The 17797-nt window shown below is 44.4% G+C and overlaps 2 protein-coding genes across 14 annotated transcripts in view; one reads left to right on the forward strand and one right to left on the reverse strand.

Moving 5' to 3' along the window:
• Nucleotides 1–17797, forward strand: part of UPF3A (UPF3A regulator of nonsense mediated mRNA decay) — a 61963-nt gene that overhangs the window by 30412 nt on the left and 13754 nt on the right. For 4 of the 8 annotated variants that reach the window (XM_073887432.1, XM_073887433.1, XM_025874537.2 and 1 more), the window contains 2 exons: nucleotides 1179–1397; nucleotides 1617–1892. The exons of 1 other annotated variant lie outside the window; for it this stretch is intronic. In XM_073887432.1, the coding sequence (XP_073743533.1) occupies nucleotides 1179–1397; nucleotides 1617–1665 (268 nt within the window). In that variant the 3' untranslated portion in view covers nucleotides 1666–1892. Of the gene's footprint in view, nucleotides 1–1178; nucleotides 1398–1612; nucleotides 1893–17797 lie in introns of those variants that run through there. 3 more of the 8 variants (XM_073887437.1, XM_025874543.2, XM_073887435.1) reach the window with 2 other exon arrangements.
• CHAMP1 (chromosome alignment maintaining phosphoprotein 1) overlaps nucleotides 1–17797 on the reverse strand; it is a 34279-nt gene that overhangs the window by 8571 nt on the left and 7911 nt on the right. For 4 of the 6 annotated variants that reach the window (XR_003208920.2, XR_003208922.2, XR_012376661.1 and 1 more), the window contains exon 3: nucleotides 4270–4332. Coding sequence is in view for 1 of the 6 variants with exons in the window: in XM_025874533.2 (XP_025730318.1) it covers nucleotides 12873–15323 (2451 nt within the window). In the remaining 5 variants the exon portion in view is untranslated. Of the gene's footprint in view, nucleotides 1–4269; nucleotides 4812–6585; nucleotides 7899–11831; nucleotides 15378–17797 lie in introns of those variants that run through there. The other 2 variants (XR_012376663.1, XM_025874533.2) reach the window with 2 other exon arrangements.

The raw sequence follows: 17797 nt of genomic DNA on the forward strand, positions 1-17797 counted from the left end.
GACCCGCTCTGTCCTGTATGTGGCCAAGGAGGCCCAAGGGGAGTCAGACCCCAGGCTCCTGACTGCAGTGGTAGAACCGCGGGACCGGCTCACCCTTGAAGCCCACCCCCTGTGGACTCCTGTTGGGTGAAGGGGTATTCCTTGTTGTTGAAGCTGTTTAGTGACTGTGTCTGTTACTTGCTGTCAAATCTGATCCTGATGGACAGGTTTGGTTTTGTGTGAATGTGAGAAAGCTTTCACCTCAAGGAAACCCATTGCTTGCCCAGCAATAAGTGTGAAACCCCACCCCCAGCAGCTGCTGGGGGGCTTGTTAGAAATGCACATTCCCAAGTGCTGCCTAAGAACTTGTGGTAATTTAGGGCCCAGCTCTCATCTTCCAGGTGGTTCTGAGGCCTCAAGAGATCCTCTTCACCCCACCGTGTTTCCTGTAAGAACCAGAGGCCACGCAGTGCACAGCCATGACCTCCTTTTATAAATAGCTGCAAAGAAACAACCCGAAGGCTTGAGGTTGTAATGTAGAACCAACTGATAGGTTGTAATGTGGTAAAGCTATGGTTCCTCTTGAAACTTTGCTAGTTAAACAAGAAATATTTAGGGGTGCCTGAGTCATTGAGTCGGTTAAGTGTCTGACTCCTGATCTCAGTTCAAGTCATGATCTCAGGGTCCTAGGGATCGAGCCCCAATTCGGGCTCTGTTCTCAGCGCAGTCTGCTTATCGTTTTTCCTCTGCCTCTCCTTCCACTCATTCGTGTGTGCGCGCGCTCGCTCTCAAATAAATAAAAATCTTGAAAAAAAACCCCACAAATATTTAGAAAAATATGAAGTCCTCCAAGTCTTCCTGGCAGGCGAGAATTCTACCACTGAACCACCAATGCCCCACTCTTCCTGGAACCTAAGCATTTCCATTTAATACACATTTCAGTAACCCTCTTTTGCTTCTTCTAAGAGGTGAATTACAGGTTCTACCCTCTAGGAATAAGGGACAGGGCCGCATCTTCTCCCTTTCACACCACAAACACCCTCACCTGCCCAGGGCAGCCCTACACCCTATACCCCTACTTCATTTCCTTCAATGAAGATACACTTTTCTGGGTGTGTATGTCATGCCGGGGACAGATGCTGCATGCTCTGGTTACGAAGCACAAGAGTTTTGCTGATACTGAGCTCTCTGTTTGCCAGGGAAATCCACATAAGTGGACGAAGAGACAATTATAATAGTTCCTGGCCTAAGGACCAAAATAAGGTGTGGACAGGAAATATGGATTGTTGTTTTTTTTTAATCATCTTCTCCACAAGTACACTGATCTATTTGGAAGGAATAAATTTTGGGATCCCTTGCCCCTGGCAACAGGAAGTCAGAGCTCAACCCCATGACCCTGGTTCAGGAATGATGCAGAGGTGAGGCACAATCTGGGGCCACCCAAGGCAGCAGCGTGAAGTGGTGGTGGTGGTGGTGATGATAACGGCACCCAGTGGGAGGGCAGTGGTGCTTCCCCAGGGGCCCAGTGTGGCTTCCTGCGTCCCACCCTGTCCGTTGGTTCTGAGCCTCATCTTGTTCATTCTCTGGGCTACTTGAAATCCTTCCAGTGATTTCCCTTTTCTGCTTAACTCAGCTAGGATTGATTTCTGTTGCTTAAAACCAAGAACTCCAAGGGAAAATGGATAAACGGAGGAAGTTACAGGTGACACTAACACAAGGAAATCTGGGGAAAGAAGTTACACTGGCGTGAGGAGAAATACCGTTAATATCCAGGAATAAGAATCTGGCAGCACAGCCCTGTGGTGGAAAATGGCTAATCACCTGTGGTCACCTGGAATCAACTATCCATTGTGGGGCAGGTTTGCGGAAATCATATTGCCACCACCATGGAACAGTGTAAAAGGCAAAAAGAGTGCAAGATAGTGGGTATAGGATGGCGATTTCTAACAGCACTGAATTGGACTGTAAACAGCAAACAAGACATCTAAATGCTTAAAACATAAGACCTGGGAGTTGCTATGCAAGTGGTAAAATAAACTGTCATATAGTCACAGGGTTGAAATAGCCACAAAATGTGAAAGTTGGTTCAATAATGTGGAAAGAATGGCCTCTATACCAGAATGGAGGTATTTAGGAGCTTTTGAAAGACTCGGAGCACACTGGGCTCACCAACACTCACACCCCACCGATGCTCCCATGCCCTTCTTTCCTTCCTTCCTTCCTTCCCCAAGGAAGCAGATTTTCTTATGCTCCCCCCACCCCACCACTGCTTTCAGACGTGAATTAGCCAATAACAAAGTCGATGTAGGAAAGACAGCTTACACACGAAAAGAACCCAGTCCTTTACTAATTCGTGTCGGCAAAAATGAGGGGAACAAATGGAGGAATGGATTCTGAGTGTAGGAGTCTACAGAATAAAATAATACTGAGTTGGGCTGAATTTATGGATACTGTGTTGGTTTAAACAAAGGACAGATTCCACTTGGTGCAACTGGTTACTAGGAGCCTAAACTCAGTGGCCAAATGAGGTTGAGATGCCAAAAATTCCTATCGCGAAGTGGGCTCTGGAGTCGGCTGGAAAATGGCCCCAAGAGGTGGCCACATCCTAGTCTCTGGAACCTGTGAAGGTTACCCTATATGGGGAGGAAAATGGTTTTTGTAGACATGATTAAATTCAGGATCTGAGATGGGGAGACTCTCCTGGGCTGTGTAGGTGAGGGAGGCAGGGAAGGGTTTTACACCTAGGTAGTCAGAAGAGCAGGTGAGGTGCAGATACTGTGACAAGCCAAGGAAACCTGCAGCCCCCACAAGCTGGAGGAGGCCAGGAACAGATTGTCCCTTGGAGTCTCCAGCAGGAGCAAGCCCTGCAGACACTGACTGTGGGCTCCGACCTCCAGAACTGTAACAATAGATTTCTGTGTTTTTAAGCCACTAAGCTTGTGGTCACTTGTCACAGCAGCCATAGGAACCTAGTACAGGCACCCTGGCTTAAATGGGAAAGGAAGAGCCAGTTTAGTGGCAAAGCCGGGAAGCTGACCAGAGCAGGCAGAAGGGCCAGTGAGGCAATCAGAATGGCCCTCCCCCAGATAACTCGGGGGGTGACTGATCACCAAGTGCCTGGGGCTGAAAAGGATAAACTGCCCACTAGATCTTTGCTTGGTTTGCATAGTTAAACCCTATGTCAGATCTAGTGAATACAGGCCCGACTTGAGCAACCCTCAACCCTCAGAGAGACATGGCCCTTCAACCAATTTCTAGACTAGAAGTTTCACAGACCAGAGATCCTCCGCTATCCAGAAGGGTAGCTACACTCGAAGAACCTTGTGAGAACTTAACGAGTTTGTTCTGTGACTTTACTATAGGCATTTACGGCAGATTGGCAAAGACCTACCAGCTTGACACTATTGGCAAGGCTGTGCCTTTGTTGGGGTACAGGACCCGCAGAACCCCAGCTCCCTGATGCCTTGTGAGCAACTATGGCATGAGGGACCAGCATGGGTGTCACCAGTGGGGGTTGTTTAGGGATGGCACTGCTGTGGACCTGAGTCATCCAAGAGGACCTGTGCTTTGGGACCCATCCAATCTTTCCTTGGTGCTCCTTTCTGTGTCCAACACACACATGCTGCCTCCACCACCACCTCTGTGCCCTTGTTTCCTACCGACGTGGCTGTCCCCTTAGCTATCAAGACACCCCTTCCTTGCATCCTCACTTGTTGGAGAGTATAGCATCTCAAGCCCCAGGCAGACTTTCTGACCCCACAAGGCTCCCAGGCTCCACCTGCACCTGAGGGTGTGAGCCAGCTGCTGCGGACCAGTCTTCCGTGTGCCCTGAGTGCCGGGCCTCCCTGAGAAACTCACTCTTCATTTTAGAATCCACTCCCATCTGCCTTTGAACACCGCAGAAGCTGGCTGCTTTATTCATTTCCTATTCCAGAGCCTAAAGCTGTTTCTGACACATAGCAGACACGTTTAAATGAGTGAACAAATTAATGCACCCTTCATGGGTTCCACTCTGGGACATTCCCCAGATAGAATAAGAAGAGTGTCTGACCACGTGGCCCCCAGACAGGAGGCCCCATGGCTGCACCACAGCTCTGCGGGGGCTGCTGCAAACCCCTGGGCTCCCTCACATGCACCAGCCGGGCCTCTAGTGCCAAGAGGGAGGAAGGAGCAGCTGCGGTTGCCTGAGACAACTTGACACTGCCGCATGCACCCCCTTGAGTGTCGTCCCCCCCACTCCCCTGCCCACTGCTGCTTGTTCAGCAGGGAATCTGTGTGCTTGTTCCTCACCTCTCTTGGGAGGACTGTTTCTTGTTCCAGGCGCAGAGAAACCATCCATGACTTCCAGATAACCTGTCCAAAGAAGCAGACACACACATTCTGGCATCAGTGTTCCCCACCACGGGGGCCAGGCAGCGGGAATGTGCTATAGCAGCCTGAAATGACTAAAACATAAAAACAAAAGGTACCATAATCCTCTGTGGCTTAAAAACAACAGCATGTTCACAAGTGTTGAAGCTGGTGAGGATCCAGTTCACAGCTCTCTCGACTTACGTAAATGTTTAAAATTTTCAGTAGTAAAGTGTTAAAAAGAAAATTCACCTTGGATGGGGATTTTTTTCCGGTTGGTTCGTATGTTGACGGGCGAAGTGAATGAATACTTTGTACTGATAGAATGAGATGATCTGGACAGTCCTATTCCAGTTTTCGTTTTTATTGGTCTCATTGCTGAGACCACGTTGATGTAATTAGGGACCAGAGGGGTCTTGTCATAGGAATGCCACCTAATTCTTTAAATTTCTTTCGCGTTATATGCCAAATGTTCAAGTTATCTGTAATCAGAAATTACTTGTAAGGATTTTACCATCTGATAACTTTCAATCTTACTGAAAAAACAAAGACCCAACTTTTAAAAGGGTTTGTTATTCAGTTGGAGTCATTCATCTTGTTTCTGGGAAGCAGACCTAAAAGGCCCTCAACTCATTGCCAAGAAGAGGTAAGCCATAAAATTTTAATCTTTTACTATTACTTTTCCTGCCAGTCGTCAAAATTCTCATTGGCATGATTCAATCAGAGCATAAGGTAACAATGGCATTCAATATTTATGAAGTATGTTCAGTGTGCCAGGAATTTGACTAGTGCTCTGAGCACTTTATGCTGTCTTATTCCATAATAACCTTATGAGGTAGGTCCTACAAGTCTGCCCCATTTTGCACATGAGGATAATAGCTTGCTCAAGTTCACCTTCAGGCATGCACACACATGCACACACTAAGCAAGGGAGGCAGGTGCTAATGTAGGTTTGTCTGACTTCACAGCCCAGGCTCTCAACCCCTGTGCTCATGATCCCCAGCAAGCGAGTAAGTGCGTGCTCATCAAGGATGAAAGCTATACAGTCCAAGAAGGTAGGTCCTTAGCTTTGCCAGTGCCTTACTGCACTTTTGGTGATGGCCAAGTGGTGGAAGTCCTTGCATGGAGAGGGAGCCTGGCTTCTAGCCTCATACAGAATGTAGGGTAGGAGAGAGGTCATGGGCTCCTCCTGCAGTTCTGTAACTGCAAACAGTACCCAAGGCCCAGCTGGTTTCTGTGCTCGCTGCTCCTGCTTTTTTTCACCAGGAAGAGCAGGTGACCTTACTTGGGCACCCTGTTTCAAGCAGGAGCAAACAAGGCTTTTTGGAAGAGGTTGGCTTGGCATGGTCACAGTACATGCATAAAGGAACTCAGCTGGCCTGCATCAGGTTCCTGGTAGCCTTTCACTTGCATGTGTGTAGAAAGGCCATTCACTCATGTATTCAGCTAGTATGTATTGAGTGCCTGTAATGTGGTGACCCTTTCAATTCCCACCTGCCTCAGCCTGCTGGCTGTGAACCTCCGATGGTCAGCAGAGCCAGCTGTGTCTGGCAGAAGAGAAGAGCCCCCTTCCCAGCAGCAAGGCCTTCTGGGGGCCTGGGCTCCCTCCCCCTCCTTTTTCTTCCTATAAGGGGGCTCATGAATGGTCCTCAGGCCACGGTTCATCATCCCATTCTTTCTTGCTAAGGTGGAAAGTCTCCATCTCATCCACTAGATGAGACATTGTGCTATTTGTTTTCTATGTCCTATAGCTTATAGAGCACGTGGAATGTCTATATTTTTTCCTCATTCCTGTATTTGTCTCTTGCTTATAGTTGATTTTTTTAAGTGAAATGTTTGAATTCCTTCTTAATTTCCTTTTGCATGTAATCTATGGCAGTTTTCTTTGTGGTTACCATGGGAATCAACATCGTAAAGTTAGAACACTCTAATTTGAATTTGTAGCAGTGCAACTTCTGTAACAGAAAAACTGCTCCTTTACAACTCCGTCCCCTCCCCCTTTAGGTTGTTGATGCCACAAAATTACATCTTTATACCTTGTATGTCCCAAAACATACTTTTTAAAAATGCATTAGTCTCCTAAGTAATGTAGAAAACAAGATTTGGAGTTACAAAGCCAAGTTACAGTAATACTGGTTTTACAGTAATATTTTTTTCTTTATATGTCATAGTCTCTTAAATCACTTAGCTAAGAAAAAAGTAGTTACAAACCATTGTTACAATAATACTAGCTTTTATAATTGCCCATATATTTACCTTTTGAAGATACTCATTTCTCCATACGGCATTGAGGTAGTGTCTAGTGTCCGTTCATTTTTCCCTGCAGGACTCCGTTGAGCACTTACTGTGGGGCACATCTAGTGGTCACGAACTCACTCAGCTTCTGTTTATTCTGGGAACGTCTTGATTTCTCTCTCACTTTTGAAGGACAGTTTTGCCAGATACGGGATTCTTGGTTAATGGTTTGTTTTTTTTTCTTTTAGCACTCTTAATGCATTAACCCAGTATCTTCTGCCTACAAATTTTGATAAGAAATCTGTACGTATTCTCATGGAGGATACCTTTTATGTGATGATTTTCCTCTCTGTTGCTGCTTTCAAGATTCATTCTTTGTCTTTGTCTTTTAAATGTTTGATTATAATGGGTCTCAGGGTGGGTCTCTTGAGTTCATACTACTTGGAGTTTGTTGAACTTCTTGGATGTTTATACTCATGTCTTTCCTCAAGTTTGGAAAGTTTTCAGCCTTTTATTTCTTCAGATATTCGCTCTGCCCCTTTTTCTCTTTCTTCGGGCTCCTTCCGGGATGCCTACAATGTATATGTTGGTCTACTTGATTGTGTCTCACAGGTCCCTTTAGGTTCTGCTCGCTTTTCTTCAATCTTTTTTCTTTCTGTTCCTCAACCTGGATAATTGCCACTGTCCTATCTTCAAGTTCAGGAAATCTTCTGTCTGCTCAAATCTGCCTTTGAATCCCCCTAGTGAATTTTTCATTTCAGTTGTGGTATTTTCAGCTCTAGAATTTCTTTTTAGGTTTTCAGTCATCTTGTTGGTATTTCCATTTTGTCCATACACCCTTTTCTTGACTTTCTCCACCTTTAGGACCATTGTTCTAGAATGTTTGTCTAATAGATCTGCCATTAAATCTTTCTCACAGACAGACTCTGCTGAAATTTTTTCCTCTGAATGGGTCATACTTTCCTGTTTGTGTATCTTGTGATATTTTGTGAAACACTGGACATTTGAATCTAAAATGTGCAACTGTGGAAATCGGATTCTCCCTCTTCCCCAGGGTTTGCTATTTTTTGTTGTTCTTATTATTGTAGGTTCTGTGTAGAGATCATCCTGAGGTATAAACAATGTCTTCTTATGTCTCTTCTAGAGCCTTTCCTTGGGCATTCATGGCCACTTTCTCATTTTCCTTGTACATGCAGCTGTTTTTTTCATGTCCTAGTCTTTAATGTCTGGCTCCCAAAAGGGGAAAAGCAAAAGTGAGGTTGGGGGAGGGGTGGGGAGGGGGTGGGGGCGGTGGTGAGTCCTGGCCCTTTAAATCTCTTCAAAGTCACTTCAGCTGGAGGGTGAAGCGATTGCAGCAGCGGAGGAGATGCAGCCAGATGACTGCCTGCCTCTTTGCCTGCACCTCTGCGATCAAAACTAGCAATCAGCAGTCAAAGCACAGATACCCAATATTGGGAAGACAGGGTCCTTTTTACCCATCCTAGCTTCTGTAAGTTGTGTGCAAGATGCTCCCATGGTGGGGGTGGGGATGGGTAGCTGCCACTGTGAAGAGCTAAAATGTACTGTCCGAGCTTTCCCCGGCAAGCTGCAAGCCTTCAGCAGACTTGAGTTCCAAAGAGTTACATCAGACAGGTTCTGCCAGTGCAATTGTGGCCTCCCTGGGGGACAGATTCCTGGTGCTTCCTGCTCCACCATCTTCCCAGAATCCTCACTGCCTGACTGCCTTGGATTTACCAGTGGCTTTCAGCCGATCTCTTCCACTGTAATAGCTCTCACCCCACAGGTCAGGGAACCCATGCGGGGATACTGACAGTTCCGGAGAGTAGCTACTGTAATTAGATACTTCCCGAGCTGGGGCAATAGCCACGGGATGGCTTGGGGGCCCACAGAACCAGCTGTGAGACAGACCTAACACCCCAGGCACCTGACCTGCGTGAACCCTGCTTGGACTGGAGGGGCCACAGTGACGCCTGGGATCTCCTGGGATCAGCGTCCATGCAGTCCATGTTCAGGTAGTCCTGACGGCCTGTTTCCTCTCCAGCTGCGCTGCTCCAAGGCCATCAGTCCCTCGGGTGAAGGTTGGGAGAAAGGCTAACTCTAAATTTTTTGGCAGTGTACTTGGGTTCTCACTCAAGGGGACCATGCCTCCCCTGCATCCAAGGAGTTCTGGGTTTGTAAACTGGCTCAAGTCTGGGAACTGATTGAGGGGCCAGGGTTCTCTGTTTTTGATTCAAATAAAATTTTTGTTCACTTGACCTTAGAACTAACTCTTCCATTTATACAAATCAAGAATTTATGAGGCTTCCATGCATTTCATCTAGTCCTCTTGTTGGCCCATGGCAAGCACTTGCAAGAGATCAGCTAGTGATAGAAGCAAAAAGTTAACATTACGCTCAAACCAGCTAAGCCACAAATTGGTCAGGATCAGAAGTGTTAAATCATCTTTTTTTATTCCAACAGTTTGTTCAGTTTTAGTCTGGAGAACTTGTAATGAAAATGTAGCACTCCTGCACTGAGTCAACACTAAATGAGGCCCAATTCAGTCTTAGAGGTTTGTCTCTTCTTTCTCCAATTCATAAAATAAAAAGCAGTTTGGCAAGAGTAGCCCTGGAAAGTGGAGAGAACTGTGCCAGGCTCAGTGAGAGTAGCAGTTGTTTTAAATTTTTTTTTTTTTTTTTTTTAAGATTTGTGAGAGAGGGAGAGAGGGCATGAGCAGGGGGTAATGGCAGGCAGAAGGAGAGGGAGAAGCAGGCTCACCACTGAGCAGGGAGCCAGACTTGGGGCTCGATACCAGGACCCTGAGATCATGACCTGAGCCGAAGGCAGATGCTTCACCAGCTGAGTCACCCAGGCGCCCCAGGGTAGCAGTTTTAATAGGAAATGGAGCATTTTCTTGGGGAAGAAAAAACAATGAGCAGAGTGGGGTTGGAAGGTTGCTTGAGTAAGGTATGGTTTGCCAATGGAAGGCCTTAAATATGCAACATAAAATCAGTCTTGTGGAGACCTGATTTCAGTGTGTAAAGGGTGAGTGGGGGCTGACACAGTCCCGACACTACAGGCAGTTTACTAACAGACATACACAGTGACGAGGGCCTAGACCAGTGAGGAGGTAACCACACTGCTGAGGAAAGCTACCTTGCAATAGGCCAAGCAGAGAAATCAAAACCCCAAATTTCAAGCCCAGGTCTGGTAGGCAGAGTGGCCCCAAAAGATGCCAGGCCCTACGACTATGGCAGTTTGTATGGCAAAGGAGATTTAGAGCTTCTAACCAGCTGACTTTAAAACTGGGAGATCAGCTTAGATTATCTGGGTCGCCTAATGTAAACACAAGGGTCTTTACATGGAAGAGGGAAGCAGGAGCCAGTAGAAAATGTAAAGGGAAGGGAACGGACGCTCTTCTAGTGCCTCCAGGAAAGAAGGCAGCCCTGCTGACACCCGTGACTTTAGCCCAGTGAACTACAGAAATGTAAGAAAACATATCTGTGTTGTAAGCAACTGAATTTCATGTTGTTATGGCAGCAATAGGAAACTAACACTGCATACTCAAAATTACTCGACAGAAACAGCTAGACTGAGAAAAGGGGGTAATTTCAGGGTGTTTAAGGTCTAGGGACGTAACGCAGCTTAAAAGATGCCCTTCATTTTGGGATGTTTGCAGATCTTACTTGGTAAGCATCCTTCTGTTTTCATCTAAGACAAAGCTGTAGAATCCACACCAATATTAAAAACAAAAGGAGGGTGGTGCCTGGTTGGCCCAACTGGCAAAGCATGAGACTCTAGATCTTGGAGATGTGGATTCAAGCCCCACATTGGGAGTAGACATTACTTAAAAATTTTTAAAAAGTCTTAAAAAACAAAACAAAAGCAGTATCTGCTACAGACACATCCCAGTTCAGGTACTGAAGAGTCCAATTAATGAGAAGTCAATAGGTCACCTAAAATATATTAGTGTCAGGTCCATGAATGTTGAAAGATGGTACAGTAATTTTTCATATTATATAAAAATCGTTGGATTGAGTTCATTTAAAATAGTTGCAATTACATAGATAAATGGGAAAATGAAAATGTAGACAGGGTCACATTGAGTAGAGGGATGCTACCGTACAGGAGGCAAAATTGCCAAGATTAAAAAAAAGGGGGGTATTAGGTTATCCTGATCCTGAGGTAAAATGAGAAAAAAGTGGAAAGCCGTAAGTGAGGTGAACCAAGAACACAGTGGCTTAGCCAAAGGCCAAAAGTATTCGTGCATCTCCTACTTTAGCATAATATCCTCTGTATTATGAAAAAACCCACATAAGATGGCAAGTCATGGGAACTAGTTGGCTCCACCTTGAGCAAAAGTCTAGGAAGGATTCTGTGAGAAGTTTGCACCAGAAGTGTAAAGTCCTAAGGAAAAAATCTGTTAAACAAAACAGTTGGTTTGAGACCAGGCTTCAAAAGGGTTTCTGGGTGCTGCACACCTTTGTCTTTTCCAGTCATAATTTTAATTGAGTCAGTATAGATGAGAACAAGACCACTGTCTTATCTAAGGTATCCTTAGATACCTAGAAGGCAACTCCAGTACCGGAAGCTTGTTCTCAAGGGGCCCAGTGTAAACGGACAACAGCATCAACTACTCACCAAAGAGGTGAGACCTGGAGCCTGTAAGATCCTCCCAGAATGCTATAAACACTAAGAGCTTCCCAGGATTCTATAAACACGAAGTCTTCTCAATTGGCATATTAATTTAGATGCTATGATGAAAAAAGTGCTCACTGCTCAAAAATGTCTGGGAACAGCTTAATTAAAGATAGTCTCTCGGGCGCCTGGGTGGCTCAGTCAGTTAAGCGTCTGCCTTCGGCTCAAGGTCATGATCCCAGGGTCCTGGGATCAAGCCCCACATTGGGCTCCCTGCTCAGCGGGAAGCCTGCTTCTCCCTCTCCCATTCTCTGCTTGTGTTCCCTCTCTTGGTCTCTGTCAAATAAATAAAATCTTAAAAAAAAAAAAAGATAGTCTCTCAACCCTTGGCTGCACTGGAGAATCCTTATGTCACTAAATGCTTTACACTGTTTTTACACAAGTCAGCCAGGATGTGGATCTTCCACAAGGAGCACTGTTGAGTGTAGCGTTTCCCTCACTTACCTGACCACAGAACTGAGAAAACACAGCTTAGAAAATGCTGGGAAAATGGGAAAATTAGCATGCTGAGAACAGGGGGAACAGGAAAAAAATCATGGTATCTGGGTATCATACAATGAAAATTACACAAAAGAAAACACACACGAGGATGCTACTGACATGAAAGCCTTTGTTTTTAATTTGGTTGATACACATTTGACAAAATATTTTAGAACAAAATAATCCACGAACAGGCACAAGGTATTTACAGTAACAACTGTGGAAAACATACAATTGACGTACTCTCAAACAGAGATGTCTACTTACAAAATTTTCTACTGTGAATCTGGAAGACTCTCAGTTCCTGCTCATTACCAGGTCTGAACCCCCTAGGTGGCGAGTGAGGCCCAGGAGCAGGAAGTGCAGTTCTGACACATTTGGCAGTCAAGGATCATCTATTGGTGTGAGCTCACAGGGAAGAGAAGAGACAGACCCGGGGGTGGGGTGGGGTGGGGTGGGGAAGGCGGTGCAGAATGGAAGACTCAGAAGGAAACAACTAAGGACGAGACCTAAGTCACACTCACCTTTCCCAGTTTCCTAGAGAAGGCTGCAAACCTTTTAAAACTTATTCAACATCTATTTAGCAGAAAATCAGCAACCCTGAGACCAATTTTCCATGACGTAAAAGCTAATAAACATGTAGAGCTGCTCAAGATTTATAAATAAACTAACTTTATATGACCAAATAGGAACTTCAAAATACCTTTTATGATCTAAAAATACATTTAAGGAAAGAGAAAAAAATTTCCCAAATTTTTCATGCCTAATTCTTAAACATTCCAACTATTAATTTCCATTGTCTGAAGTTAGTTTCACAAAAAAAGATACACTTTGACTAGATGTTTGAAATTGAGTACAACTTGCTCTTGATAAGTGGACCACCTACATCTTCGTATTATTCAAATATATTTAAAAGAAATCACAGAAATTTTACCCATCTGGAATATAGTCACGAATTTATTGACTTACAAGATAGCCACATAAACGGAGACCATGAAAAAAAGAACCAAATGCTTATTCTTTGTAACACTACTGAGACAACACAGTACACCATACACAACATCTACTGACCCACCTACACTATTTAACTATGCTTTACACAGTTTCAACAAACAACTTTGTAGATCATATATCCACACCATGTGTAAAAATCAAATGTGCTGCTCCTCCAGGGGCTGTTCAAGAGCTTCCATTAGCTTTTTATTTGCTTCCTCATTATGTCGGCTTTGACAGTGAGTTAAATGTTTCTTAAAGCCTCTTGGGAAATTTGATTCAAAATTACAACGTGGACACTTAAGTAAACTCTGCCCATGGGCTGCTACATGATTTTTAAGGAGAGATTCCAAAAGAAAAGCCTTTCCACAAATTGTACATTTGTAAGGGCTATGAACATTATGCTTATTAACCAAATGATGCAAAACCGCACCTTTTTTCATAGCTCGACAGCAACAAATTTTGCAATAATACTTTCCTTTTCCACGCTTCATATACTTCGCAATCTCTTCCTCAGAGATAAAAGCCTCTTTCTCTTCAGTAAATTGTAACACATTTTTTGACTGCTCTGGACTAGTCATGTCCACTTTGTTCTCTTTACTAAAATCAATAGATTCTACATCAACCTGCTCTTGATCACTGCTTGATTCTTGGCCCTTGCTGTCTATCACATCTAAATCTGCTTTTATATACTCACTGCTACTAAGCTCAGCATCTGAGTTCTCTTGGTTGTCTTTCTTGAGCTTCTTTGAGGAAGGAAATAAAGTGTCTTCTAAGAGTTTCTTAGGTGTAGCTAGTAGTTCTTCCTGAACCAAAATATCACACTTTTGATCATCTATGGCATCTGTCTGTAGTTCATCACCAAGCTCAACTGCCTTCTGAGATTCTGAAAAGATAGCAGATTTGGGAAGTTCAGGGAAAAGGGCATGTTTCCGGGGCTCTGGAAAAAGAGCACGTTTTCGTGGTTCAGGAGAAGCTGGAGGGGCTGTTTTGGTGGGCTCAGAAAACAGGGCAGGTTTTCTAGGTTCGGTATCAAGAGAGAGAACAGGCTTCCAGATATCGGAGGCTGCCTTAGGGGACTCAGATGGTCCAGAAGGTTTCCGAGGTTCAATAAAAAAGGAAGACTTCCAGAGATCAGGGGAACCACCACGGGAACTTTTCTGGGACTCGGGAAAATCAAGTGAAGCAGGGGAAGTTTTTCGCTGATCAGGAGAAAGCTTCCAAAGCTCTGGAGACCCTGAAGGTTTTCTGAGCTCTGGAGATCCCGCTGGACTGCGGATCTCTGGGGACAATGGTGGGCCTGGTTTGCGAAGCTCAGGAGACAAGGGAGGTCCTGCTTTACGAAGCTCAGGGGACACTGAGGGAACCGTCTTCCAATGTTCAGGTGACAAGGTGGGAGTTGTCTTTCGGAGTTCTGGTGGGCCAGACTTCCACGACTCAGGAGACGCAGGGGGAGACTTCCAGGAACCAGGTGAGACTGACGATGACTTCCAGGATGCGGGGGACACAGAGGAAGTTGGTTTCCATGGCCCAGGTGAGATCGAAGGAATTGGCTTCCAAGGACCAGGAGACACAGATGGAGCAGGTTTAGCCGGCTTCCAAGGTCCCGATGACGCCGAAGGACTCGACTTCCAAGACCTTGGGGACCCAGGTGGCCCTGGCTTCCAAGAACCTGGTGACACAGCCGGGGCTGGTCTTCTGGGCTCTGGGGAGACAGCAGGGAATGGCTTCCAAGGTTCAGGAGACTCCGATGGGGATGGCTTCCTTGGCTCAGGGGAGATAGTCCGGGCTGGTTTCCGAGACTCTGGAGATGCAGTTGGGGATGGACCCCAAGGTTCAGGGGAAGCCGCCAAAACTGGTGACTCTGGAGATGAGCCTGAAGGTGGCCCCAATGTTTCTGGGAAATGGGAGTGTTTCTGGGGTTTAGTATTAGTAAGAGTGGCCTTTACTGGCTCAGGAGATATAGGGGCAAGTTTCTGTGGTTCTGGAGAAGGAATAGGGACTGGTTTCTGAGACTCAGAAACAATAGGGACTGGTTTTGGAAGTTCAGGAGAAGAAATAGAGGCAGATTTTGGAGGCTCAGGAGAAGGAAGAGAAGGTGTCTGTGGCTCAGGAGAAACAACAGGGCCAGGCTTCTGAGGCTCCAGGGAAGTGAGAGGTGTAGGTTTTGGTGATTCTGGAGACAAAACTGGGCCAAGTTTCTGTGTTTCTACAGAAAGGGCAGGTATGGGTTTTGGGAGTTCTGCTGAATTAGAGGGTATTTTCTGGTGATCAGGAAGAGGAGGGCTTTTCCCAGGATCTGTTTCTTTGCTTAGCTGATTTTTTGGTTTCTCATTCCACTTCTCTGGGCCTGCATGTTTGGATGTGATGTGATAGTACACATTAGAGTACATCTTGCTGGTGAAGAAGCACTTATGGCAGTGGAATAGCTTTGCACTTTTCTGGTAAAATATCATTTTACCTAACCCACCAGCATCCATTTCATCACAAAATTCTGGATGGATGGTGCCCATGTGAATTTGCACGTTTTCATAATCCGTGCCTCGGAAACTGCAGTGGTCACACTCCAAACGTGATGACGGTTTACGGAGTTCCTGGAACACTTCCATTTCTCTCTCTGTCACAACACACACGATTATATTCTGTAAAAACTCTCAACAGTGCTGCAATAAAGTAGAAATTAATTATTTTCAGGGGACATAATTTTGAATAAAGTGCTGTTCTCCATCCATTCCATAACTGCATAATTTTAAGTCTGGAATGACATGTGCATTTATCAGATAATACCTCAATAAAGATTTTGAAGAGAAAAGATAGATGGAACTAATTTTTAACTGAGCCCCAGGAACTGCTACTTTTAGAGGTATCACCTCACGTAATCCTCCTAACACTATGACTCAGTATTGTTTTCATTTGTAGATGAAGAAAAAGGTTCAAAGAAGTGCCTCACCCAGGTTATAACAGTGATCCAAACCTGACCCCAGAATCACGTAGCATGTGCCTTCTATCTTGACTCTGAAACCCGGAATCAACAAGCTATCGGCAGATTAAGCTCAGACAACACCAAAAGTAAAGCTAGGTAGTTTAAGGCTGAGCAAGAAACTAGCTCCACTTCAGAGAGCATTTGTTAAACTAAAATTATGAAAAGATGGCTTTTTAAAAATATCAACACATTTTGTAATGTTTTATCCATCCTAATATCAAGTATTTTATTCATTCATTTAATAAAATAATTATTTTCTGTGCCGTTTTTCTAGGCACTTGGGTTTAAAGAGATGTCTTGTACTATGGTGCTTACATTAGGTGCAAAGCCAAGTGTGAACGCAGGGAGGGCTGTCAAGGAAAGACGCGCGCAGATCCTGAATGATGTAAAGGAGTTGGCCTAGCAAAGGGCAATTCAGATAGAGGACACTTGAGGCATGAACTTGCTTGCCAGTAATTATGACTTTTTAGAAGTTTAAGCAAGTCTTCTAGGGTGGTGAAAAGTACCAGGAGCTCATAGTTAAAAATGCAGTCATGCAGAACATATTTACCCAGTATCACTTGTTCTATGTACACACAATCTCCCACAAACACATCCTACACCAATGGGATATTAAACACACTGATCTGCAACTTGCTTTCATTTAAGGAAGAGAAGGTGGCTCAGAAGAAGACCAGGCTCCTGAGGCTTCAGGGCGAGAAGAGGAGGTTTCGGTGATTCTAGAAACCAAAGTAGGCCAAGTTTATGTGTTTCTAATCAGAGAGTTCTGTGTTTCTACTTATTTAGAGAATAAGCACTAAATTTCCTTGTGCATATCTTGAATATGAGGGTACTTCTGAAGGGAAAATTCCTAGAAGTGAATTACCTGGTTCAAAGGCAATTTACATTTAAAATTGATAAATTTCATGAAACTCTCAAAAAATTCCAGTACTATGACATACCAACCAAAAGTGTATATACCAGGGACAATTCCCCAACTCCCTCATCAATAATGAGCATTATTAAACTTCTATCTTTGCTACTTCTCGGGTAAGAACTGGAGTCTCAGCATTGTTTTAAGGTGCTTTTCTTTAATGAGAAAGAGTGAACATTTTCCCTTGTTGATTAGCCATGTGTATTTCTTCTGTAGGATGTGCCTTGTCCATTTAATTATTTGTAAATAGTCTGCATAAAAGAAGTCAACCCTCTACTGAAAGTATTTTCCTAGTTTATCATGTCTCTTGACTTTATGGTATGTATGTGTACATATATATGTGCTTTTTTTCACACACAACTGGTTTAAGGTGTTTTCCTTATGATTGTTATAAACTATGCTTTCCCACTCCATTACTTTTTAAAGCAGTCAATATTTTTTTCCTATGATTTTGAGGATTTCATTCTTTTTACAATTTGTAGTTTTTGGTGGGGGGCAGAGGGAACGAGAACCTTAAGCAGGCTCCATGCCCAGGGTGGCAGAGCTCCACTCGGGGCCCCATCTCACAACGCTGGGATCATGACCTGAGCCAAAACCAAGAGTCAGACACTTAACCAACTGAGCCACCCACGTGCCCCTTTACATTTGTATTTTTTACTCTATCTGGTAAAAAGATAGGGATTCAGCCTGTGTTTCACCCCAAATGGACAGTTGTCTCTCCAACCCTTTTCCTCACTGCTATGTAATGTTCCATCTACCATTTACTAAATTTTGTGTTTATGAATCCATTCTGGACTCTCTTTATTTTTTTATTTTTTTTGGCAATCTCTATCCCCAACATGGGGCTCGAACTCATGACCCCAAGATCAAGAGTTGCACACTCTTCCAACTGAGCCAGCCAGGTGCCTCTGGACTCTATTCTATTCTCTACCGGTTCCATCTGGTATGCTCTTCTCAGCATGGGAACTCAACAACTGCTAAAAGAGATTCTGTAACATACACAGTGAGTTTATCCAAGTGAATCACAAAGTCTTTTCTCATTAAATTATGTCCCATCCTTTACCAAAAGTATCAGCTACCACCAAAAGCATGCAATGTGTTCTGTGCTAATAGTAATTACCGGGTCAAAACGTATTCCTTCCACGTTACTGTTCCTCAAAATACAGTACAGATTAGAGACGCTTATT

This window comes from Callorhinus ursinus, unplaced genomic scaffold, assembly GCF_003265705.2.
Source record: "Callorhinus ursinus isolate GAN/ISIS: 27379988/994484 unplaced genomic scaffold, GSC_fseal_2.0 scaffold79, whole genome shotgun sequence".
NCBI classification, from domain to species: domain Eukaryota; kingdom Metazoa; phylum Chordata; class Mammalia; order Carnivora; family Otariidae; genus Callorhinus; species Callorhinus ursinus.